The sequence below is a fragment of the Mya arenaria genome, chromosome 11, assembly GCF_026914265.1.
Source record: "Mya arenaria isolate MELC-2E11 chromosome 11, ASM2691426v1".
NCBI classification, from domain to species: Eukaryota; Metazoa; Mollusca; class Bivalvia; order Myida; family Myidae; genus Mya; species Mya arenaria.
In genome coordinates, this window is record NC_069132.1 from 23,943,146 (window position 1) to 23,968,994 (window position 25,849).

A 25,849-nucleotide genomic window follows, 5' to 3' on the forward strand; every position below is an offset into this window, starting at 1 on the left:
GAAGTGTGGTTACTGTGTGTAATGCAATGGGAAGGTCACCTTGTAGCGAATAACTGTTTCTCATTGACTTTATTTGTAGTAAGAAATGTATGTGTAAGGTCATAACCATGACAATGCATACCTCCGGCGCCTCAAGGGTGAGTCGTTTGAGCCAGCAGTGAAAGTTTGCAGAGGAACACAGGCAGTCTTTCACCTGGTCGGCAGAGAACGCCCACGACACCAGCAGGGATAAGGAGTAGTGAACCACTAAAAACACATGATTACTGAAGTTTAAAGCTAGCTGTACAGCGATTAGTACAAGCAAGATATTTCCAAACTTAGTCAATTATACATCAGAATGTCACAGGTTCAGAAAGTAGTTGCTCAAGTCCAAGGATTAAATTATGCGCTCTACCAACTGAATTAACGGTCCAAATATTTCGAATATTAAAAACATTTGAAAATTTTATGATGACAAGACTATACATATTTAATTTTTGGCGAGTTTTTGCATAAGGGAGGAACATAATAAGTGTGTTTACATTTTTTACAACAGACAGCTTGTTAAATGATGTTTCTTTACCTTCTGTTCTACCCCAAGTCCCAGCGTTCATGTAGTTGGAATCACTGAAATAGCAAAAACCATTTAAATAGCATGGGTAGCAAAACTACACGTATATACATACATGCATACTGTAATTAAGTCAATTGTAAACATGTAGATTGTATCCATAAAAGTTAAATACTAACTAGAGATTGCTTTTTTGAAAAAGCGCATGTCTCCCCCATTGTGTGGTCGTAGGTGAGAAATAATCAATGATGGATCCCAAAATCAATAGGGGCCATCAACTAGTCATGACTAACTGGCATACCAAGTATGAAGTTCCTGGGTGTAAACGTTCTTGAGTTATTGAGCAGAAACCGGTTCTTCACCTCAAGGTCAGTGACCTTGACCTTTGACCAACTGATTGCAAAATCAACTAGACATCATGACCAACCTCACTTCAAAGTTTGGTGAACCTAGATCAAAGCATTCTCCTGATATTGCACGGAAATATTTTTTTACATTAGAGGTCACAGCGACGTTGACCTTTGACCTTGTGACCCCCCAAAATATAGGAGTTTTCTAAACCTCATGATCAACCTCCCTACCAAGTTTGGTGAACCTAGGTCAAACCATTCTCAAGATATTGAGCGGAAATGTTTTTTACATTGGGGGTCGCCGCGACCTTGACCTTTGACCTAGTGACCCCAAAAACAATAGGGATCTTCTACACCTCATGACCAACCTCCCTACCAAGTTTGGTGAACCTAGGTCAAACCGTTCTCAAGATTTTGAGCAGAAATGTTTTTTATATTGGGGGTCGCCGCGACCTTGACCTTTGACCTAGTGACCCCAAAAACAATAGGGATCCTCTACACCTCACGACCAACCTCCCTACCAAGTTTGGTGAACCTAGGTCAAACCATTCTCAAGATATTGAGCGGAAATGTTTTTTACATTGGGGGTCGCCGCGACCTTGACCTTTGACCTAGTGACCCCAAAAACAATAGGGATCCTCTACACCTCACGACCAACCTCCCTACCAAGTTTGGTGAACCTAGGACAAACCATTCTCAAGATATTGAGCGGAAATGTTTTTTACATTGGGGGTCGCCGCGACCTTGACCTTTGACCTAGTGACCCCAAAAACAATAGGGATCCTCTACACCTCACGACCAACCTCCCTACCAAGTTTGGTGAACCTAGGTCAAACCATTCTCAAGATATTGAGCGGAAATGTTTTTTACATTGGGGGTCGCCGCGACCTTGACCTTTGACCTAGTGACCCCAAAAACAATAGGGATCTTCTACACCTCATGACCAACCTCCCTACCAAGTTTGGTGAACCTAGGTCAAACCATTGTCAAGATATTGAGCGGAAATGTTTTTTACATTGGGGGTCGCCGCGACCTTGACCTTTGACCTTTGACCTAGTGACCCCAAAAACAATAGGGATCCTCTACACCTCACGACCAACCTCCCTACCAAGTTTGGTGAACCTAGGTCAAACCGTTCTCAAGATTTTGAGCAGAAATGTTTTTTATATTGGGGGTCGCCGCGACCTTGACCTTTGACCTAGTGACCCCAAAAACAATAGGGATCCTCTACACCTCACGACCAACCTCCCTACCAAGTTTGGTGAACCTAGGTCAAACCATTCTCAAGATATTGAGCGGAAATGTTTTTTACATTGGGGGTCGCCGCGACCTTGACCTTTGACCTAGTGACCCCAAAAACAATAGGGATCCTCTACACCTCACGACCAACCTCCCTACCAAGTTTGGTGAACCTAGGTCAAACCATTCTCAAGATATTGAGCGGAAATGTTTTTTACATTGGGGGTCGCCGCGACCTTGACCTTTGACCTAGTGACCCCAAAAACAATAGGGATCCTCTACACCTCACGACCAACCTCCCTACCAAGTTTGGTGAACCTAGGTCAAACCATTCTCAAGATATTGAGCGGAAATGTTTTTTACATTGGGGGTCGCCGCGACCTTGACCTTTGACCTAGTGACCCCAAAAACAATAGGGATCTTCTACACCTCATGACCAACCTCCCTACCAAGTTTGGTGAACCTAGGTCAAACCATTGTCAAGATATTGAGCGGAAATGTTTTTTACATTGGGGGTCGCCGCGACCTTGACCTTTGACCTTTGACCTAGTGACCCCAAAAACAATAGGGATCCTCTACACCTCACGACCAACCTCCCTACCAAGTTTGGTGAACCTAGGTCAAACCATTCTCAAGATATTGAGCGGAAATGTTTTTTACATTGGGGGTCGCCGCGACCTTGACCTTTGACCTAGTGACCCCAAAAACAATAGGGATCTTCTACACCTCATGACCAACCTCCCTACCAAGTTTGGTGAACCTAGGTCAAACCATTGTCAAGATATTGAGCGGAAATGTTTTTTACATTGGGGGTCGCCGCGACCTTGACCTTTGACCTAGTGACCCCAAAAACAATAGGGATCTTCTACACCTCATGACCAACCTCCCTACCAAGTTTGGTGAACCTAGGTCAAACCATTGTCAAGATATTGAGCGGAAATGTTTTTTACATTGGGGGTCGCCGCGACCTTGACCTTTGACCTAGTGACCCCAAAAACAATAGGGATCTTCTACACCTCATGACCAACCTCCCTACCAAGTTTGGTGATCCTAGGTCATGCGGTTTTCCAGTTATCGATCGGAAACGAAGTGTGACGTACGGACGGACTGACGGACTGACGGACTACCGGACTGACGGACAGGGCAAAAACAATATGTCTCCCCCAGAGAGGGGGAGACATAATAATATTCAGTACCATCAGTAGCAAAATACAGTTGAGTACTTGAATCCAGTGAAAAATACAGGGACAAGCCCAGTAGTCAGAAATTCAAAAATAAACCCTGTTTAGGGGCACCAGGCAATTGCTGAAACAACATTGAACTACAGACACAAACATATTAACATCACATACAAAAAAACAAACACCACAAACAAATAATGCTGTCATCAAAATGGCTTATCCACTACAGAGATTGCCGCCTTGGAGCGGTCAATGAAACAAAAGTTCACTGGAACTCGAGTCAACTGGGGGTTTAACCTAATTAGCATGGCTATAAACTCACACTTTTTCATAACTGCACAATTATAAAAGCTAGAAATATGAGCGTGTTTAACATGTGCACGCTATATCCTGCTACATGTGTACCAAGTATCATATGAATATCTCCAACAGATTTTGAGTGATTGGCAAAGTTTTTGCACATTGATGATGATGATGACACCAACAATACATCCTCGGCATCCCAGCATATCATAACCTATATGAAACCCTGGGCAAATCAGCTGTTACAATCTCATACTCATGAATAATTAATAAGGTGAAATCCAGCCGGTTGATTGGTTGCAAGAGACACACCACATGTGGTGAGGAAATGGCCAAGAAGTAGCGGATGTAATCTTGGTTCGAAATAATCCAATGAGATCATGGCTTACAAATTGATTTGGGCAGGATATTATTAAATATGCTGATAGCTCTTCACAAAGGAGATTCTTTCCTGTTTGTTATCCACTATTTCATTGGTCAAAAAATACTTATGAATATTCAAGATTAACGAAGTTTCCCTAGCCATTTAGGTCAGGGTATCATATAGATTATGATAGGCTGGGGTGCCGAGGATGCCAAACAACATTGCTATGCCAATACCTACTTTTTTCATCCAAAAAAGAGACAAGCATTAATTGGAGAAAAAAAAAATGCCTATCACTGTGATGATAATAATTATGTTCAAAGCATTAACAATTATAACGAAACATCTATCTACTAACATGGACGTAAGTGGTCTAGTGGTTAAGGTCTCCAAGTCTCCAAAAGGTTGTGGGTTTGATCCCCAACGGAAAACTTGGTCATGGCCTTTCAAAATTGATATCAGTAATATTTAGCTATCAATAGCTTTGATTAATTTAAGGTAAAACACTATCTACTTACACCGGCATTGCTGCATCATAGAGAATCTTCATCAGAATGTTCAGGACATCTTCCACATTCAGTACAGAAATTATACTCTGAAATAGGACAGAATATAGGATTAGTGGCGTTTTCAGAAAAATGAAGTAAGGACAGTAAGTTTTTTAACCAATTTAAAGCAAATAAAGGCTACTTGTTGAACTCAAATTTAAAAGAAACTGGCCAGCTTAGGGGGTCAAGGGGCATGCTGTGTCGTTCGGATGCATGAAGTATGAATGAATCTTTTCACATGTTGTATATGTAATATGTTTCACAATAGAGTGATGTCTTCAACTTTTCAACAAAAAACAGGATAATGTTCTTAATATACTCAGAAATGCCCAAAGTTGTACTCGAGCCTAAAACCACATTGACCTAACTATTCTTACCTGATCCAGCCTTGGTATTATGATCTTATCAGCCTGTTTCTGCTTCTTCAGTTTCTTCTTAGGGCTGTCGTAGCTTGTCTCAAACACATCATCATGCCCTGCCTCGATGTCGGATGCGTCGATGGAGAACTGAGATATCAACCTCAGCAGGAAGGCCAGGCATTCCTGATCCCACTGTGGAACGGAAAAATTGTTTACCTCAATCATTTTTATTATACATGGCGAAATGAATCAACAACTCTTTGTCAGAAACAGGCATATTTTTTTATCTGAACAAACTACAAACATTTCTCTTATCTGAACTATGACAATCATCATATCTGAACTGTAAGCAATTATCACATATGTACTACAAAAATTTGCATATCTGAACAACAACAATTACAGTATCTAAACAATCCTTGTACCTGACTCCAGGCTTCATCCTCCTTCATCTGTAGGCTGCCCGACTTGAAGATGCTGAACATGTGGCTCAACCCTTTTTTCTCTATGAACTACATTTAGGAATAGAACAAACATGTGGTTAGTTTGGGCAATCATCTTTGGTTTCAACAAAAAAACACAATAAATACATATACATAACATGGGCTTATTAAAGTTGAAATTTCTTCACAAGCAACATAAAGGTTGTATTTTGACTGAGTCTATACTTAGTGTATGACAGTCTTTGTTAGATTGTTACAACAGCGATAAGCATGTCTATTTCCCTCATGGAAACCTACACTGGTGTCTCTTTTGAGACGTCATGAAGAAGAACCCCTGGTAGGCTTAACCTTGTGACATAAAACATCAGAGGTGGACACCTAAGTATCACATGTCCACTCTAACCTCTTCTGAATTGCAATGTTACAAAGATATATAAAAAAATCTTGGAATAGCAATTTCTCTAATTATTGATATTTGCGATTTGAAATTTTTAAGAAAGGAAAACAATTTCCCCACCTTCCTGCTCCAGTGTTCCTCTGGGGGTTGTTCATCATCCACAGACATCTCTGACTCTGTGCTTGTCCTGTATGAGTCACCACCGCCTCGGTGGGCCTGCAAATAGTTTTTATCGACAATGGGATACTGAAGAATGCTCTTACTTGACTTATTTAGTTTTTATCACTTCCAACAACTTTTAAATTGATAATGCCAGAAAACACTTGAAAGCAAACATGATTATAAACTTTGCTAATTTACTTGGTTGATTTTAGAAAAAATTCCAAAAATTAACATTCAAAATATAAATCCAATGTTTGTTAGATAATCAAAAAAATAACAAAACATCATGCACAGTACGGTTTTTACCAGGTCATTTCAACAAAAAAGTCCATAATCAATGACCATATTTTCAAATAAAATACATGCCAACTATAATAGTCAATCAAATAATTCTTGTGTTTGTTTTAAATACAAAATCACTGACCATAGACCTATGGCGCCTGTTTTTGGAGACCCGGGACAGTCCCTCAACAATCTGTAAGGAATACATGAGTCGGTGGGGACTGTGAGGATCTAGGAGCTTCTTCCAGTCTGGAGTCGGTGTCGATCCCTGAAAATAGCAATGCTCATAAGTTAACTACCTCAGTTTAATTTTTTACAGCCTTTTTTTACTGTTACAGTTATAAAAGGCTAAGAACCCTTCCAATAGATGACAAACATTTCATTGTCAATTTTTTCAGTTACACAGAACAATTTAATAGTTTAAATTTCATAACGTACAATTCATATCTTTATAGCACTAAGCAGGTAAAGCAGAGTAAGTACATACATTATGTAGAGTGATGCTGCGAAAGCCATTCAGGACGTCAGTGTTGGTCGGCAGTAACATGAGCAGCTCCCAGACTTTACGGGAGAGAACTGTCGCCTTGGTCTGCAGCCCAACACGTTCCTGGCTCTCCTGAAATTCCATTCAAACATCAGAACAATCACAATAGCTGCTGTCATAGCCTAAGTTTATTAAAGCTACGATATATATAAATTTAATCAGTATGATGTAACTTTACACAAATCTAAACCTTGTCAGGGTACTTCCAGTCTATGAGTTTTGCACAAAGATGCTCTGAATCTCAATGGTATGGAAAAGTTACTATTTCTTGTGCGTCTTCTCTTGTAAAGATCATCTCCAAGTTAAGTCATAAATGGCTTACCATCTTAAGTGCCCCAAGGTCAAGTCTGCTTAATCTCTCCAACATGGTGAAGAGCTGGTCAAAGTGTGGTTCCTGGTTCAGGAGCATCATTGGAAGGCGTTCCCTTGGGGGAACCGGTAAGCTGGCTGAAGGGATAGAGCCGTCCATCTTACGAGTCTGTCTGCCTGCACCAACGGACACCAGGACAATCTGAAAGCAGACAGTTGCAATGTGTATACCACGTGATAAATTATGTCATATATGCTATGTCAGAAGGCAACATTTTGCTTAAAATGAAGACTTAAATCAAAGAAATCTTTTCTTTAACACAACATTTTAAATAAAAGAAAGGGCAGTCTATGCCGCTTACAGAGCCCTGCATTTATATTATTACCAAAATTTGATAAAGTCATTAGTTTCATCAAACACTTCGACAAACCTGTTTTCAAAATAATGTTTTGACAGTATTCCGTTGTTAAAAGGTTTGTCGAAGTGTTTTAAGAAACTAAAAAGAAACTAAACTCTCAATCAAACTCTGGTAAAAGACCGAATGCAGGGCTCCATAAGCGGCATATACTGCGCTATGTTTCATTTCAAATGGTGAAGAAAAAGGGAAGATTTCTTAGTTTAAAGTATTTTTTTAAATCAAAATATTGCCTTCCGATGTAGCATTTATGACACAATTTATCAATTGGTATACACGCAATGAGTTTGAAAACACTTATTGCATTTTTTTTTTTCCCAAAGGCAAAAAAATAAAGTGGCTGTATTTAAAAAAAGATTTTTATATGAACAGAACATGGCAACCAAAACATGCTATATAGACATAACATAACATACTCATGTTTTTCTATACTCACATTACAATCAAATGGATTATTTTTCAGACACATTCAAGACAGAGATTAGATTTTTCAATGACTGCTTAATGTACATGAACATGAGGATTTCTAATTTATTTTTTGGGCATCTTCTTGACTGTAAATGCGTACATTTGTAATTGGTATATCCTCTGTCTATACAAACTATAAACACTCCCACAGTTACCATGACAACTTGCACATTACCTGTCCATCTTTAAATTGCATCTCAGCAAGGGATTTTTCATCCAGCTCACATGTAAGCTCCTGACCGAGCGTGATCATCCGGATTGGCCCGTCACCCAGCATGGCCCCCAGGATTGGAGTCAACAGACTACTCCCTACAACAGTGGGGGAAAAAACTACATGTACAAATTTGTAAATGTGAAGTCTTTCTTACAATTGTGAAAAGATATATACATGTATTTACACAACTTTTATAAGTCATTTTGTAACCTATGTCCTAATAAAATTCTTGCTATTTTGCTAATCAAATTCTAGCTATGATAATGCATATCTTTACCTACTGACATATTAATATATTTATAGGTTTTCATGTCATGGACTTTCCGAAAGATGCAAGTATCTAGCTAGGAAACAGACTAGAGAGTTTCAATCTGGTATCAGCTTTTAATCTCAGGAATATAAAATAGTGTAGACAAATGTACCTATGCCCTGTGGCTCCCTCTGCTGGGCTATCTGGGACTGCTGTAGCTGTTCCCACCAATGGCTCACCTCCGCTCGTAACTCTGCGATGAGATCGGTAGAGGACATCTCCATCATTGTCTGAAAATGAAACTAGCACTGTTATAACTTCCGTTTTAGCAGGCTTGTAAAATCAGTCCCTTAAAGTCATCATGAAAGCCCATTAGTATATCAGCATAGTATATGGTCTTATGTAGCTCGGACAAGCAGTCTTTTACATTCAATGTTTTCATAATTATATTAGCCTTAAAAAAGAGACACTGCGCTGATTGGATAAGGCGATTGATCTGAAAGAAAGTTTTATCAAGATACTCACACAAAGTTGGAGAATCCTGTTCAATTACAAACCCTCTCTCAAAGAGAACTGCTTGTCTAGGGATAGTATGTCGTTACGTTTTCAAAACAATTACTCACTAACATGAAAGAATAGACTACAACCAACCTTTTCTCCAAGTGCAGCAGGCTGAAGTGAGATACGTATGAGTGTTGACTGCTTGTCTAGCAGGCTTCGCTGGTGACTGATGATGCCGCTGCCACTCCCTCGGATCTGCCAGTTGCGCAGGTGAAATGCGTACCTCTTCCTGAACACCTCCAGGTGGTTTCGCATCAATGTGAGGCCCCGCTGAATCACCATCAGGCAGGTCTCAGGCTCCTAGAGTAGTAAAAAGTTTCTCATTTTATCATAACGGAACTGCTGAAAGAACATGTGTACAAATGTGAACATCTTGAACATTATTACCAAATTACAAAAAAAAATTACACCAGCACCAAGCCACAATATCCTAATGAAAAACACGTCCAATGCTTTATCTAAGCAAAATTTCTCTTTAATAGGAAGTTATTTCCATAAATTCAGTGAAAACTACTTCTCCCTCAACTCATTAAAAACTCAGGAAAAGTTTGACTTTGAACAAAGTCTCATCCCTGGTCTCCAATGAATTAATAAACAGTTACTACCTGTTGGACTTTTTTGAGCCTACAAAGCAGGCTGTGTACAAACTCTTGTGTTAATAATTTTAATAACTGATATAAACTTGTTCTTGTTTCTACCCAACAACCATACCTGTTGGACATTATCCAGCGCGCGTACCAAGCTGCCCATGCATCTGTGAACGAATTCCTCCTCCTTCTCCAGCACACCATTTCCAAACCCGATGTAGTAGCCATTCACATATTGGATTGCTGCAACACTCACGTCCGAGTTCAACGCACGCAGGGCAATCTCCCATAACTGCTCCATGCCACTTATCTGTCAAGGACGAGTAGTATGTCTTAAGTTAATCTATTTTAGTACAGTCAAGTATCCATTCCATCCTTCAGGTCTGTTTTTAATTCATTTTCTATCCTTGGGTATGCTTTGTGAGAAATGCTGTAAGTAATTTCCATACTCATTTTTTTCAGATATGGTTAACAAAACTAAAAGTATCTTTCATTGATATGTTTTTCAAATATAGTTGCAGACCCAAGCATATTCTACCCTCTCTTTTAAGTTTAAAACCCCTGAAAATTTGAATATCAATAGTTTACAGCTTACATATACTACTTAAACAATTAACAACTTAAATATACCACTTGAATAGTTTATGTCTATAATTAAACTAGTCAGACATACATGTATAACATACACAGCATATCATTCCAACTAAACTCACCTTGTCCTCTGGGAGGGTATTATCACTTGAGGCGTTGGCAATGCGGGAGAGATTGGACAGCTGCTGGAACAGTGTCAACCCTATCATGCTCATTGATTCTGGGCGAAGGCCTGGCATCTGATATGAAAACAAGGAACATATATATGAGATTATAACAATGACTGGCCAACAAAATTCATACAAAGTTTAGAAGTAATAGTATCATTTCTTCCTAGCTTGACAGATCTCTCGATACAAGCATGACATTCGGTGTATAAAGTACATAAAGGAGGAAGAGTTTCTAACCTAATTCATGGCAGACCACACCCTGATGACAATCCAAGGGCATAACTCAAGAATTATTATTGAAGCAATGTGTGAATTGTTATTGGTAGCATGAGTACACAGTTTCACGTTTATATCTTAAGTGGTATTTGTGTTATGGTCAAACCAAAGTTACAAAAAATAGTGTGCGTCTAACAGAGTCAACCACAACAAGGCTATCACTTTGCAGAGTTATCAGTTCAAGAATCATCCCTTAACATACCTTCTCCAAAAAGAGGTGTTTAAATGTGTCAAGGCCTAGGGCGTGATGGTCTTTACTCTTTGCCTGGTTGAGGACCCAGTTAAGCCAGTCGTCACAACACTTTGCATCAGTGGCTAGGCATGACCATAAGGTGTCTACTTGGTCCAGGTTTAGGCCTGGAACATGGTTATGAAGAGTTATCAGTATGACATTGTTGAAACTATGAAACATTTATTTGCATGTTCCGTTTTTATTACAAAATGGTGTTTGCCACCTAAAATAGCTGAACTTAATGCACCAGTCAATTGTAAACACGGCCCCTCCAGGTCCGGGGGTATACCGGGGATAGCCGAGGAAAAGGGCCGTGTTTTTACCTTCCAGGTGGCCCCGCAGTGCCGGGTGAATGCGGTGGTTTTTTCCTCGCGCCCAAAATAGCGAGGAATTGGCCTTACCAAGGTCCCTTGGGTGCGGGGGCATTTAGCGGGGATTTTACCAGCAGTTCGTCCCCGGGCGGGGATTTTACCCGGGGTTGGCTGGACCGAAAGTCAAAGTCCCGGCTATTCCCCGGAACCTGGGGGGGGGCCGTGGTTACAATTGACTGGTGCATAACTATTAAACCATTTTAAAAGGAAATCACTGCAAATACACATTTTTCAGATGTCAATAACTGAACTGGCAAAGATATGATTAAGTAAAAAAAAAAAACGCTCTAGTTTCCCAAATAGTGAAAGGTTGCAGAGAAATTTACTTTAATACTCAAATGTACCTTTAGTCCTCAATATTAGGGTAAAACTTACGGAAGTTGTCTGTGGAGCAGGTGGAGGAGAAAACTCCGGCCAGGAACATGAGTCGCACCTGGACTTCATCCTTGTGACTGTACCTGGAGATATATAACACAAAGGGTAGGTTGCTTAAGCTGTTTGCTCCGTAATACTCCGTAGCAGCTCATGTGCAACAGCACAATTGAAGGGGTCAATTCACGTTCCAGTTCCACAGACGAAGGCTGGCTATCTAAGGCTGTCAGAGACCTGTCGTTCTATGTAAGGGGGTCAACAGCCCTTCATTATTCCCAGTGACGAAACCTTAGCAGGCTTGCGGAGGACTAAAATGGTGTTGCATAGAAGATCTCAATCTATCTGAATTGAACTCTTTAACCATGTGGACTTTAAGAAGGCATGGTTTAACCTTCCTTGCTCATTTTTAATTGCTTTGTTTAAAAGGCAGACCATTTCCTTTGTTAAGTAATGCTCTTCTGTGGTCCAGCTGAATAGGACTCTTGTCTTTACAACTTGTTCAAGATTGTTTAAAAAGTTACATGAACGTGTGTATACGATATGACTTTCCCAGTCTGACAGTGATATGAAGGCTGTTGCTTTCATACAGGTATTGGTATGCAGAACATACCATTATATACATGTAAGTTATGAGTTTTGCACTGTTCAAGTCTTAATGGCAAGATATACATAGTTTACAGACCATATCAAATCTGAATGATCTGAAGTTCAATATTTGAATACATATATGATGGTTCATTCTAAACACTCCTTGCTTTTTTCCTGAATCAATATAAATATGAACAAAAAGTTTAACATTCAGTTGAGTCATTAGACTCTTCCCTTTAAAAGTAACTTAAAGGGGTGAGATACAAGCTGTGAGTGTTGGAGTGGGATAGATGTCCACAATTCATTTAAAAGGTTGTGGGTTTGAGTCCCACCAGGGGAACATCCTACTCAAAAAGAACACCCAAGTACTAATTACTACCACAGAAATGGACAGCATATCAGTTCACAGCTGTCTTTACAATTAAGCTCAAATAAAAGACTGTACATTGCTTCATTTTGAGACTTTTTTTGTCACATATCATTCAAGGCAGCAGATTTGAATCATAACAAAATATTCAAATTCAATGTTAACTCTAAGAAAATGACCAAACTAGGCAATCCCTAAAAAGCACCTAGCAATCTGGAGTAGTGTATACTGAGATAAGTTTACTCACAGTGAGGTGCTTGGAGTTCCATGCTGGCGATAAGTTTCAGTGTAGTGACCGAGGTCAACAAAGAAGTGATCCATCATGCGGAACTCACGCTCCGCCCACTGGGTTATCGTGTGACAGCTGTATTCACTGCGATACTGCTGGAACGAGTAGATGATCTTCGGCAACAAGCGTAGAGACACTACAACTGATCTGAAAATGAACACAATTTATTAAACTTTCCTCCAAGATATTAAGCTTGAATTTGGATGAACAAGCCTGAATGATTACATTTTTTTATTTGCCTTTGTAAATTGCAATAAGAATGGATATGGCCATTTCACTGATGCAGGGCCGAGATCATTGCACTAATTTTGACCAGGAAAGAATACAGATTGAATTTGTGCCCAAAACGAATATATATACTCCAGGTTAAGCATCCCAATAATGTTACCATTAATGTCAGCTTGCCACAAATTTATTCTTAGGTTATTTATATACAGTCCTTGCTACAGAGGATAGAAATACAAGAAGGAAAAACAAATAAATGGAACTATAAAAAACAAAACTTCAGTAAGAATTACCTGTGGTTTGCAAGGTTTTCGATGCATGCCTCTATGAACTTTTTCTTGATGCGTCTGTCCGTACACACACACACTAGACTATGTAGAACCTTCTCTGCATCTACAGCTAAACCTTCTGGTAAAAGGGGCTGAAACAATGTAAGAATTTATTAGCATCATTGTTTCATCAATTTGTGATTTTCACTACCAAAGACTTTATGACCATATAGTGATAACGTACACAGCTTCAATACAGGACCCACTGCTTCTCTGTATTTCTAAGTTGATTGTGTGTCATATTCATCAAACTGTCATTCATAATGATGGGACTTTGTTCGCACAAATGCCACTGTCAACATCAGTAACACACTCCAAGTAAATATCTTCAAAAGTTGCTACATAATGCGCAACATGAAAAAATAACACTATGCTAAAGATAATAACAACAATACAAAAACTTTGACAATACCCATATTTTTTTGTAAAAACTTAACAGTCAACTTAAAAATCAACAATCATTTAATATCTAATGTAGAATGTTTTAGTTTCTCATGGCCCTCCTTTCTGGACTTGATGGTTTTGGCCAAGTTTGCAAGGTTTAAAATTTGCAACTACATCATTTAGGAATTGGAACACATCAGTAAACTGTTACTTCAGTAGATTTAAAATTCAACTACTGATGGATTGGCAAATAACCACAAAAATCTAAGTTGTTTAACCTTTGCTAAATTTGATTGATTTGCAGTACTTACAGCCTTATCATCTTGTACGAGGTCCCACAGCAGAGTATTTCCCAGTTTACACACATCTTCAAAATTGAAGTCGGCGCATGTGGCCACTGTACTGCTGTGAACTAGGGGCTCCTTCTGGCTGGGACGCTGGCTCATCACTGAAAGGGGAAAGAGGGAATACAGATATTTAACATTGAGCCAGTGTTTTTTAAAAGCTAAATGTTGACAACAATAACATCATATGTTTGAAATATAAATAGTGATGTTCTGATGATCTATTATATTAAAAAAAATTGATGAGTTTGGCCTTACTTAATTCGACGACAATTTATTGTATTTGGTTATTATCGACCATTTTTTTTTCTCTCGTAATTTGCTTTCGTATAATTGCCGCCCATTTCCTCATTTATACATTCAGAAGTTGTCATAGTTAACAATATGGTTCCCAACACTAACTATAAATCATGAAAACAATATTCATTCCATTGTAAAAAACCTTCCTTACCATGTGGCATATGTGTGTGGTACATTGACGCCATTGATGACAGGTGTCCGAAGTGATGGGCATGTGCATTGATCTGCGACAGCTCATCATCACTGAGGAGATCCTCACCATCAAAGTCAGCCATGTTTTTCTCCGACTTATTACTGAGTCGCGAACTGTGGCAGCTTCCCTCATCAGCACTCCTCATCTCCTCACTGCGGTACCCAGCTCTGGGAAAAAAACAAAATACAATATCTGCACTTGGATCCCAGCTCTGGAAAACAACAAAATACGATCTCCTCACTGTGGTACCCAGCTCCGGGAAACAACAAAATACAATCTTCTCACTGCGGTACCCAGCTCTTGGAAACAACAAGCTCTCTACTATCTGTTATTAATTAAACTATATAGAGCATTAGTTATACTTTGACCTGAAAATGTGTCTGATTTTACCTCCATCATGATAGTACTTGAAGTATATAGCTAATTCAATTAATAACAGCCAGATAAAAACTAACATTTAAATCTGAATGGATGGACCTGGTGTTTTGCATATATGTTCAATGTCATATCTTAATTTGACAGCAGTATTTTTGCCTATTAATGGTTAACAATTTTGGTACATGCCTTAGTTCAATTTTTTCATTCACCAGATAAATTACCCTTTTGCTTTGCATTTATTGATGTTGATGTCACTTATTTTACACTAGCCCATATATACCGTATGTCTATCCAAAAATAGGGATGTATTCATAAGGCATCATGAAGTATGAAATTAATGGAATTTACTGGTTTTGGAGTATTTTGGATCCCTTTTACCCTTTTTAAATAAAATATTCACATGCACATATTACCTACATGTATCTCCATATTTGCTTACTTAGTTGAAAATTGATCTAAGTTTTATAAATATTGCTCCTTGGCACAGCGATTGTATAGACATTGATGATATGCTAGGTCAATCATTTAATCAATAATTGGAGAAACAGTATGGTTTGGGTATTCTGCATTACATCAATGTACTTAACAGTCCTGTAACGGTAGTTACTCCCTCCTTACCCTGTGTGTCTGTGTCTTTTCCTGGTCTTGGTGATGTGTGTACAGTCATAGACCTCTGTATCTTCATGGCTGGCTACTGTCTTCCCCTTGTTAGCGTCTATTGGACTGTCAGATAATGTCACATCAGACTCCTGCAATAATGGGATAAATCAGATGGGGAAAGAACTTGACTTTCCACAAACGCATAACAGAAAAGTCTTTAATGCTCACATCACTGTCATTTAATGTAATTTCAACCAAATAAATACTGCTTTTTTATAGGTTGATATCTGCCAATATACTTCTGTGTCTATAAGCTCATGTCCCTTCCTTCTTAACAACTGCCAATGGCATGAAGAATATTATAGGCTAACACTTACATAGACTATCAGTGACTGACGTTTCACCATGGGGGTCATGTTATATTTGGATGTGGTTGCAGCCCTTTATGTTAATGGAGTCATGGAAAATTTGAATTTCAAGGATATCTATGTCAATCAAGGACCAACCTACTGTGAAGAAAGCTTTAGTACGTGTCCACACATCAATGGCACTAGGTGTACTTTTTAAAAGCCATGCAAGCAAAACATGTAAGTTTTCAACAATTTTCAGATTTAATCTTTTTTGCAAAAAAAAATGGAAGTGTTCCTACATAATTATGAGCAAATTTTGAGCTTTTTGACCAACAATTGTTAAGATACTCAGAAATTACACAGCCTACTCACATGAGCTTCCACTGGAGACTGCGGGTGGGAATGTTTGTCCTGTACAACAGTCGGCACATTGCCTGGTTTGACCAGCGTGACTCTCTTGGTGCTTGTATCTCCCCGTTTTCCTCGTTGCTGCTGTTGCTTCCGACGTATCTCCAATTGCTTCTTGTGTCGAAGAGCTAACTGTTGGGCCTATGTAAGGAATAAAAAATGAATAAAGAAATGCCCTATACAAGGAAACATGAGTTCAGTTAGCTTATATTCATAGCAATTTTGTAGATGAAGTCATCAACAGCTGGTTGTGATTGCTTCAAATACTTGGTAGACTATGTCCTGTATTAGTTACCAGTCTAGCTAAAACAGTTCCTTGTTTTTCTTGTATGTGTGTCTTGGACTCTTTTTCATCTTCATTTCTCACTATACACTTTATCATTGATCCTAGTCTGTTGTGCTACCATACATGATGCTGGTACTCATCTAGTACACTATACACTACCTGGTATATCCAGGCCTGTTAGGCTAGCATACATGTTGTTTGTATTTCTATAGCACACTACACACTACCTAGAAGATCATGGCCTGTTGTGCTAGCCCACTAGTTGTTGGTACTCCTATGGTACACTAAACACTACCTCGTAGATCCTGGCCTGTTGTTCGAGCAAATCTTGCTGGTACTCTTCCTCATCATCCTCATACTCAGATTCCTCGTCACTGTGTTCCTCCACAACGGTTCCCTTCATACCCTACAATGATTAAGGAATCCGACCCACAATTAAGCTAGTTCTCTAATACCTCCATTGACAATATAGTTCAATTTTGATGTTTAGTGACCCCATATAATTTTCGTATCAATTGGAAGGTAATTACTTGCTGATACCTTACAATAAATAACCCTAAACATGTCGGAATCCTTAACACAGTTACACCTATAAGCAGTATTTGCCAAATACTTGGAGGAGAAAATTGCATGCCATGCAATTGCAACTGCTCTTTTATGCTACTTTTAACTTTTCATTCTCTTTTCAGTATGGTTTTAAAGATAACCATCGCCATTTTCACGAAAAAAAATTTTTTGTCACTGTCAACAAACATGGTGGCTGAAAATGCTGGACGATTTTGACATTTTTCCTATGCGTCTTTTAACCAAAAACATAGATCAAAAGTTTTTTTCTCGGAATTTTCACAGATTTTTTTCCCTGCGTCTAATACCCCCTATCGTCTTATACCCAGTCATTTACGGTAATTCAGAACATTTCTGTTGACCTCGATTGTTGTTATGTTGAAAGTATTATCTTTTACGTTTGAGAGGAAACAGAAGAAAACCCTCGGAAGAGAGGTAGAATGACAAAAATTTATTAAATGTTTACCACTGTATACTTCATCCACAGTTACACAAACTCATTACTAAGCATGTTTAAGCGTGCCAGCCCTCTTACCTTATATTTAGAATGTTTAATGACCTCCTCCTCCTCATCAGAGTCAAGAAAATCAGATTCAGCATCTTCGTCCATTTCATCCGAGGTGTCCGCCTCAACATGTGCATGTTTGTGCACATGATGCCCATGGTGTTTGTGGGCTCGATGAAGTTCTAGGGCTGCCTGCTGCTGATAGGCCTGTCAACGTAGAGGAGGATTATTGTAAAACACAATTCAATTATTTTTTTTAATCCATATATCAGTGGTTGTTAAATATGATCTTGAGAATTCCTTTGAATTCATGCATGTTTACAACAATATTATTCCCTTTAAACCATTTGAAGATCAACTTTCCCTAACCATGAGCTCCTAGTCAAACCTCACACCACAATATTTAACTAGAAGAATCGTATGCAACAAAACCAGGGTTTTCATAAGGACATTAAGAAATAATAGCCAATCAATTTCTTGTATGAGCAGAATCCTTTCTCTTTACTTTTATGAAAAAGAAACACAACTGAAAAATAATTGAGTAAAGTATCTTTTGTGTTTAATTTCGGTGCAAAATTCAGACCCAGTTTCATGACCTTGATCTTTAACCCCCCCCAACCCCCTCAAAAGCAATCCCAAGCCAGCTCTTTACATAAGTTACCTACACACCAAGTTTCATCATTATCCATCAATCCTAAAGTTATTTGACGGAAACCATGTTTCTGTAAATAATAATGACCTTGACCCCACCCACTCAAAAGCTACCTACACTAGTTTTATCACTATCCATCAATCCTAACTGAAGTTATTGGGCGATTTTCAAATTTTTAATAACAGTGACTTTGACCCTAACTCCCTCAAAAACAATCCCAAGCTAGCCCTTCACATAAGCTACCTACACATCATTTAATTAATAGCCATTGATCTTAACTGAAGTTATAGGTCGGAATCCATTTTTCTATTTTTAGTAACCTTGATCTAGACCATGTCAATAGCAATCCCAAGTTGCTCTTCACATAAACTACCTATACACTAAGTTTCATCACTATCAATACATACTTAAGTTATTGGGTGGAAACCATTTTTCTATTTTTACTAACAATGACCATGACCTTGATCCTGTTTCCATTTTAGCAAGAGCAATGTTGATTGCTCTGCCGTTGCCTTTTGTCATGGTTAACACATGTCTTCAAATCAAAGTACAAACATAAACCACTCACCCCAAGGTCTATCCCCTCCAGACCTTCACTGGACTCGTCCGACTCCATCTCCTCGCTTTCACTTTCTCCACTCTCCCCCTCCTCCTCCCCGTGGAGCTCGTGGTGAGCGTGGCCAGAGGGTGTGTGACCATGATGACAGCCACATCCCTCAGCATCCTCCTCGTGCAGTTCATGGTGGGCATGTCTTCCCCCAGGAGGTGGGCTATGGTGACAACAGCCACACCCCTCCCCTGACATGACTTCATCATCGTGGTTGGTTGTCTCCTCTGGAAATGTCAGTTGTGTGTATAATTATACTCAACATAAAAGCTTTAAAATCAAGTTGATCAATTACGCATGCAAACATGTAAAGATGGACAAACAAAAAGAACACAAGCAAATGCCAGAATTTGATAAATCAGGACCTTTGTCGAGGTACAATTGTCACAAACATATTTCCAACAAGGTGTGGGCATTAAAAAACACAAGTTCTCTATCCACATCACTTTTCATATGCTATTTGTTAAACCAGAGCAAGGATTATAAATCTTCTATTAGATATGTTGAACTATTTCAAATCTGGTACATTTGGAAAATACCCATGAAGATGGTATACAATGTACCAACCATCACTGTCCGCAATGCTGTCCCCCTCCTCTGAATGGCTTTCAGACTGTCGAGGGCGCCTCAGCCTCTGTCGGCCCTCTCCTGGGCCAGAACTATCCCCACCCTCAGGAGTGCCAGGCTCCTGTAACAGTTCATCGAGTTAAACTACTGTATAGCCGTGTAAGGTATTTGCTTCTAATTGTTTCATTTTCTTTTTGTTGTTGTAGAAACAACATTTAGGATTCCTTAAAATTTAACACTCGATGCTTCATTGCCTTCCTTTACATCATCTTTATGTTTTTCCCCCAAATGTTCACTGCATCTAGCTTGTTTGATTTAATTTCAATGACATGGGAAGATACTGCAGTAACTATAACTTATACCCTACCTTTCTATGAACTTCCCCAACTTCATGTTTACCATCACAAGACAACTTGGATTTCTCTGAAAAACAAATCAATTCTTTATCCTATTCATCTGCTATATTCAACTGCAATTATTTTATATTTTTCTCTAAGAATAAATGGATCTCAGGTCATTACCCTAGTTTTCTGGTTTTAATTTTTATCAGGTATAGTTGCATTGATAGTTTTTAAAGCTTTGAAGATCTGAAAAAACTATATGAGCAATGACTATAATCATTGAATCGAAATAGCATGGTCTTACCACAGTTGGAGGTTTCAGAGTTTTGTATCTGTCGGAAGCCCTGTTGTGGGGAGATTAGTGATGGTTGGTTCTGGGATGTGGCACACACGTTCCATACACACTTGATGAGTGCACTCGCAAGGTACAGTGTCTAAAAACAATATGAATTGATATATGTTAACTTTTTCTCAATATTAGGATGACAGTTAGGATTTCTTTTCTGCTTGAGGTTAATAAACATGTTCAATGTGACAAAAATTTGCATAATGGTTAACTGATGACAAATTTTTTAAACTGGTAAAATAATCAATAGTTTACTTTATGATGTCATTCAGTTAACTTACAGCTAGTCTTTACCTTGCATTATGTAGGGTTGAATGGTAGGAAACAAACAGCCTGATTGTCAATGGATGACCTTTGTAGGGGAATTCATGTGACAAACATTGGTTTGAAAAATCATATCATAGACTAGTACATGAATGTCAAGGCTCTGAGTTAATGCTTCCCTTTTCTTTCATGCAAGGTGTCTATGGGATGTAAACTCCATGCAAGACACTAGATAAAACTTCTCCCTCCCATCAACTTCATAATTTGCCAATAAGACCAATTAGAATTGGTATGAGCCATTTTTCCCATGCTGGATACGAAAATAGCTCAAGGTGCTGGATAGACGAAGTTTCAGGTTCTTTACAGGTTAAAATAAGATAACCTTACAACTGCAGGACTAGGTGTGAGAAGTGAATCTTACCGACTCAGTGTGTGCAGCTATGTCCATGCTGGATACGAGACGTAGAAGATGCTGGACGGGTGGAAGTTCCAGGTTCTTGATTAGAGGTATCACAGACTCAAACACCTGCTTCCCACAATGCTTCAACTGTAAAAACACGAGATTACTTTCGGTTAAAATTACTAATTAATTTTAGTTCATGACGGCAGCTGTAAGCTATCCATTTGAATCACACTTGTGTCCATTTCCTGGGTAGAAACCAGTAATGGTGCCCCTTTATGAGATGCCAAAAGAATGAACCCCTGGTGGGGCTCAAACCTACATCATTTTTGGTGTGAGGCAGACACAACAAGACCAATCTCACTCTCACAGGCACTTGTTATTCATGTGTTTAGCGTAAATATTTTAATTATGTGTCTTATTTTGCACAAGCTTCAAATCTTGACTATGGGCAAAATGTGATTTTGTGTTCATGCAAATAGTTTTGGCACAACTTTGATTGTAACAAAAGAATTACATGAGTCTAACTGCAACAGTTATGACAATTCCTCAACTTAGTTTCCTTGAATAACAAACAAGCAAAATATTCATAAATCTAACACCAAAGCAACTGTTAATATATTTCTTTAATCTCTCAAAAGATACACTTATTTGACAGTGATTATTCTGATAAAGCAAATATAAGACTTTTGACCACATGTTTTTAAATACTAGACAAACGTGCACTGCATACCTGAGCTGCTGCCCAAATGCAGTCAATGTGTTCATTGGTGATTTGCCCTTCCATAGCCAGGAAATTCAGGATAATCTGGCTCTGCTTGATTAACTGAAACAGACAACAGTTAAGCAATCGTAACATACATGTACAACAGTCAAAGCTCGGTCTTGCATTAACATCTTCAATCTTTTACGCTAGAACACTACAAACAATGTTTAGGAAAAGAAACTATTGAAAATGAATCAAGTCAGTATTTCATTTTCTTGACATGATACACAGGACCTTGAACAAGTCAATAAGTTGACACTATTGCAAATATTAAAATATGAACAGAGAGTGACTCTCTAAATGTGAAGAGCAACAGCCTAACATATAACAGAAATACTGAGTGTATTGTACCTTTCCAACCTTCATATGAGAATATGAGCTGAGTATATGCTCAACAACAACGTCACTCAGAACGACCGTACATTTCTTACCTCAATATGAAGATTTGGGCCAAATATGTGCTCAATTATCTTGCTGTCTATCAGCCACTTTGCAAGCTGTCTTCCTTCCCTGTTAAAAATTTGGATAATTTGTTTTTTATACAAATTGTACTGTTAAACATTAGGATAATTTGTTTTTTTATACATATTTTACTGTTGAACATTTGGATAATTTGTTTTTTATACATATTTTACTGTTAAACATTTGAATTATTTGTTTTTTATACATATTTTATTATCATTGTTCAAATCACACAGGAATATTTTTTACATGTTACTTTCTATGATATTACTAAACGCCATCACTGATTTTTGAAGTGGCCTGACAAGTTCACTTTAAAAACGTAAATATTTGAAATATTATTTTTAATTTAAAAAGCGATATAAAAATATGATATTTTATGTAATCCTAAATGGCCGACAAAGATCTTAAATAATATTGATCAACTTGTTATTTTACCCCTGTTGTGCACCGATATTTGTGCATGCACCTGAAGACCTCATTTCCCCCTGTGACGTATATCTATAAATTTGACAACATGTAAACAGATTGTCATTTATGCTGATTATTAATTGTACAAGATGGATATTTGAAGTTGTTCATAGGTTTTTGACATGCGCTTTTGACAGGCGCTTCTTTATATTGTTTAAATAATCAATTAAGGCTGTGGAAGCGCTAATGAAGGGGTGGCTGGGATTTTTTTATCAGCTAGTTTTAGTTACTTGTCCAATAACGATGAAAGGAAAATTTGATAAATTTTTATAAATGCTTTCTTTATAAATGCTTTTTTATTTTTATTTGTTACGAGTGTTCCTGATTACACTGGGTCTGCAGTCGGAGGCCATATCCACTGCACCATAGTACAGATATTTTCAAAGGTAATTTACAATTGTGGCAGAGTGTGTTAACGTTACAGTTTAAGTTGTTGACATTAAAATGTTTATCTTTACTTTTACAGGTTAAGTAAACATACTTTTGAACAAGTTATCTCTGTTATCAACACTTTTCTCTATCTGGCAGTAGGTAAATAGTAAGCTTCCACGAGTCCTAATGCAACCAGTAAATTATTTCTTTATATGTAAATATAAAAATTCAGAAAACAGACAGGTTGGCTTTAAGGCATCACTCTCAGTCTTAAGAAAAACATTCCCCACCTACTTAACAATTGAAAAAGCCTTTGCTGAGCCACTGAAAACGTGTTGCTGTTGGGTTTTTTATCAGGGACGACCCTAGATAATAATATTTGATGTTACAAGAAACTTTCTTAGGATAAACAAAAAGAGTCAAAGAAAGTCATGGCAATTTTACGCACCTTTCTGCATCCATGAGAGTTTCATTGTTACAGCTATCATTGTACAACGTGATCTGATTCTGAAATATACAGTGCGGCTATCAAATGAAACGAGTCATATACAATGAAAATAGTTTATTTAAGTCATTCTTTTATGTACATGTAAATGAATATCAATGAAAATTAAACCTTAAAATTTCAGTCAATCAAGAGCACCATGTTAACGGAAGTAAAAGGCATATATCATTATATGACAGTCTACCGAATTATACCATAGATAAAATGTTAGGATAAATAATATGCACAGAAAAAATAAAATTTTATTTTCAAAAAATAAATTTAAAGAGCTTTCTGAAATCAACCCAAAATGGCCTTATTTAAAAATTGTAATCATAATCTGAGGAGAATAATCGCATACAACCTACAATAATATTTGGTTCACAAAAATACATTCATTTCAAACATAGTGAAAACCTGTATGAATACAGTCATGTAAGTGAAATCAATGTGAAGCTCATTTGTGCAAAAGTTAAATAGCATACAAGCAAACATCAACATTTTTGAAGTCAGTGAACTACATACATTTATCTGGTTAATTCCCGCCAGTCTTATCGTCAACGTTGAACATGTGAAATATTTGAACGCGAGGTCGAGTCCGTCCCGGTCAAACTGGAAGTGGGTCTCGAGTGGTTCCTTCACTGCCGCCCACATCAGGTCTGTCATGTTGCGGTTTCCTGCCATACGCAGGTCCTTATCTGATAGTTTGCACATATATCTGAGAAAGAAAAAGGTTTAATTGACATTTTTCACAGAAATAAAACACTATTCTATTCACAATTTATGTTGTGACAGTGTCCTTTCATTGGGCTATTCTTGTCTGATGTTTGTGAAAATGTACAAAAATGAGTGTGAAATAACAATTTCTAGATACATTGTAGGGTTTTAGTCAGGTTTTCAAAAGTGTGGGGTAGTGCAGAAAAGGGACAGGGTGCTAAAGAAGAAAAGGACTCATGTTGCCAGGCTGTTAAGAATTCAAATATTATGAATTTCAATGAAAATATAAGGAATTGTGCTTAATTGAAGTTATAGTTTCAACTGCCAAATATTTAAAGCTATATCATTTTTTAAGTTATAATCAAAACAAAAAAGTATTTGATTATCTTAAGCATTTAATTCTACAAAGGCCAAAGGTTGCACATACTGTTCTCCATAAGGGCAAAAGGGTGCTACCAAAAAGGGACAGAGTGTAACACCCTGCCATAACTCTTACGGTAAGCTAAAACCCTAAATTTAAACTAAGTAGCTGCTCTATTACATGTAAACTTATATTCTTTTTTCTACATATTTATAATGTTGTTTTTTTCCAGAATATATGCCCATTTCCATTGTTACTGGTGGTTGGCTGGTATTTTGATGACTTACAAAGTAGCACTATCTAAACCAGCAGTGAACTAGTTGCGACAGATGATTAAAGTACATGTTCATGTATACCTTATCACAGCTGTTCTAAGTGGAACAATGTATTGCATCACAGTTGGTATGTTCATCCATAGACGTAGCTGAAAAATATAAAAAATTTGATCTTACCATTAATTATAAAGGTCACTTTTATAGTATTCTATATTTGCGAGTGTACTTTGTCATATGAGGGATAAGTTCTGGCCACTGGGCTTGTCGCTGTAGTATTTAGTTGTATCATAAATGAGAAATCATGAACATAATTTTACTTTTACATCTTTAAAACATGGACAAATAATGTAGACATTGGTGGAAGGGGGAGGACGGTTTGTTTGTGTCCTATCCCCAGTCTACAGTCTACAATATTGGTCTTAAGAGGAAAAAAAACCCATGTTTTAGAGGGTAATACATCAAAAAGAAATAATATTGTGTAAGATGTGAATTAAATTAAAGTACTTACATTTGCAATCAGATTTATAAGTGTGTGAGCAAAGTTGAATGGCAGGGTCTCCGGGGACGCCTTCTCGAAGCAGAGTTTGAGAGCACCGATGCCGTTCGTATCACAAAAGAAACACACATTGCGCAACAGGAACAAGGGAACCTCAGGATCCTGAGATAAACATTTAACTTAACATGTATGTAGGCAATAAACAGCTCATTAGTATTGTCTGTATCAGTGTATATATTATTTATACTTTGAGATGTACAGCATTGTTACACTGAGATTAGAAAGTTTTTGTCAAAATATGACAGATTCAAAGTTGACCATGATAGATACTTGTATATTTATGCATGTGATTGTACTTACAGACACTTCACAGTAATTGTTCAATGCACTTGTCTCTTGCTGGGACAGTTCCTGAAATAGACAAATAGGTCATGAATAGGTGTAATAACTTGCTCACTAAGTTAATATTATAATCATTATTAACATTAGCAAACATTTCACATATTTCACATGTACCGCACGTACAAACTCATTATTGTAAAGAATAAAACAGATTTTTTTTACTTTTTTCATACATGAACCAATATATAAATGTAACCCATTAAAGTATAGTATGCGT

General features: G+C 37.8%; 1 protein-coding gene across 6 annotated transcripts in view; it reads right to left on the reverse strand.

Moving 5' to 3' along the window:
* Nucleotides 1-25,849, reverse strand: part of LOC128209682 (ubiquitin carboxyl-terminal hydrolase 34-like) — a 65,395-nt gene that overhangs the window by 35,473 nt on the left and 4,073 nt on the right. For 4 of the 6 annotated variants that reach the window (XM_052913833.1, XM_052913829.1, XM_052913830.1 and 1 more), the window contains exons 5-41: nucleotides 25,591-25,641; nucleotides 25,243-25,392; nucleotides 24,816-24,883; nucleotides 23,907-24,099; nucleotides 23,346-23,404; nucleotides 22,493-22,555; nucleotides 22,024-22,102; nucleotides 21,560-21,652; nucleotides 20,848-20,973; nucleotides 20,121-20,250; nucleotides 19,843-19,898; nucleotides 19,476-19,596; nucleotides 18,870-19,135; nucleotides 17,680-17,856; nucleotides 16,876-16,986; nucleotides 16,259-16,435; nucleotides 15,555-15,685; nucleotides 14,517-14,725; nucleotides 14,033-14,169; nucleotides 13,302-13,429; nucleotides 12,742-12,930; nucleotides 11,543-11,625; nucleotides 10,767-10,921; nucleotides 10,241-10,357; nucleotides 9,652-9,837; nucleotides 9,031-9,240; nucleotides 8,552-8,669; nucleotides 8,091-8,224; nucleotides 7,045-7,233; nucleotides 6,666-6,794; nucleotides 6,321-6,446; nucleotides 5,855-5,950; nucleotides 5,320-5,406; nucleotides 4,913-5,086; nucleotides 4,506-4,582; nucleotides 563-606; nucleotides 122-246 (exon numbers count right to left, since the gene is read on the reverse strand). In XM_052913833.1, coding sequence (XP_052769793.1) covers nucleotides 122-246; nucleotides 563-606; nucleotides 4,506-4,582; nucleotides 4,913-5,086; nucleotides 5,320-5,406; nucleotides 5,855-5,950; nucleotides 6,321-6,446; nucleotides 6,666-6,794; nucleotides 7,045-7,233; nucleotides 8,091-8,224; nucleotides 8,552-8,669; nucleotides 9,031-9,240; nucleotides 9,652-9,837; nucleotides 10,241-10,357; nucleotides 10,767-10,921; nucleotides 11,543-11,625; nucleotides 12,742-12,930; nucleotides 13,302-13,429; nucleotides 14,033-14,169; nucleotides 14,517-14,725; nucleotides 15,555-15,685; nucleotides 16,259-16,435; nucleotides 16,876-16,986; nucleotides 17,680-17,856; nucleotides 18,870-19,135; nucleotides 19,476-19,596; nucleotides 19,843-19,898; nucleotides 20,121-20,250; nucleotides 20,848-20,973; nucleotides 21,560-21,652; nucleotides 22,024-22,102; nucleotides 22,493-22,555; nucleotides 23,346-23,404; nucleotides 23,907-24,099; nucleotides 24,816-24,883; nucleotides 25,243-25,392; nucleotides 25,591-25,641 — 4,764 coding nt within the window. The remainder of the gene's footprint in view (nucleotides 1-121; nucleotides 247-562; nucleotides 607-4,505; nucleotides 4,583-4,912; nucleotides 5,087-5,319; nucleotides 5,407-5,854; nucleotides 5,951-6,320; nucleotides 6,447-6,665; nucleotides 6,795-7,044; nucleotides 7,234-8,090; nucleotides 8,225-8,551; nucleotides 8,670-9,030; nucleotides 9,241-9,651; nucleotides 9,838-10,240; nucleotides 10,358-10,766; nucleotides 10,922-11,542; nucleotides 11,626-12,741; nucleotides 12,931-13,301; nucleotides 13,430-14,032; nucleotides 14,170-14,516; nucleotides 14,726-15,554; nucleotides 15,686-16,258; nucleotides 16,436-16,875; nucleotides 16,987-17,679; nucleotides 17,857-18,869; nucleotides 19,136-19,475; nucleotides 19,597-19,842; nucleotides 19,899-20,120; nucleotides 20,251-20,847; nucleotides 20,974-21,559; nucleotides 21,653-22,023; nucleotides 22,103-22,492; nucleotides 22,556-23,345; nucleotides 23,405-23,906; nucleotides 24,100-24,815; nucleotides 24,884-25,242; nucleotides 25,393-25,590; nucleotides 25,642-25,849) is intronic. The other 2 variants (XM_052913831.1, XM_052913832.1) reach the window with 2 other exon arrangements.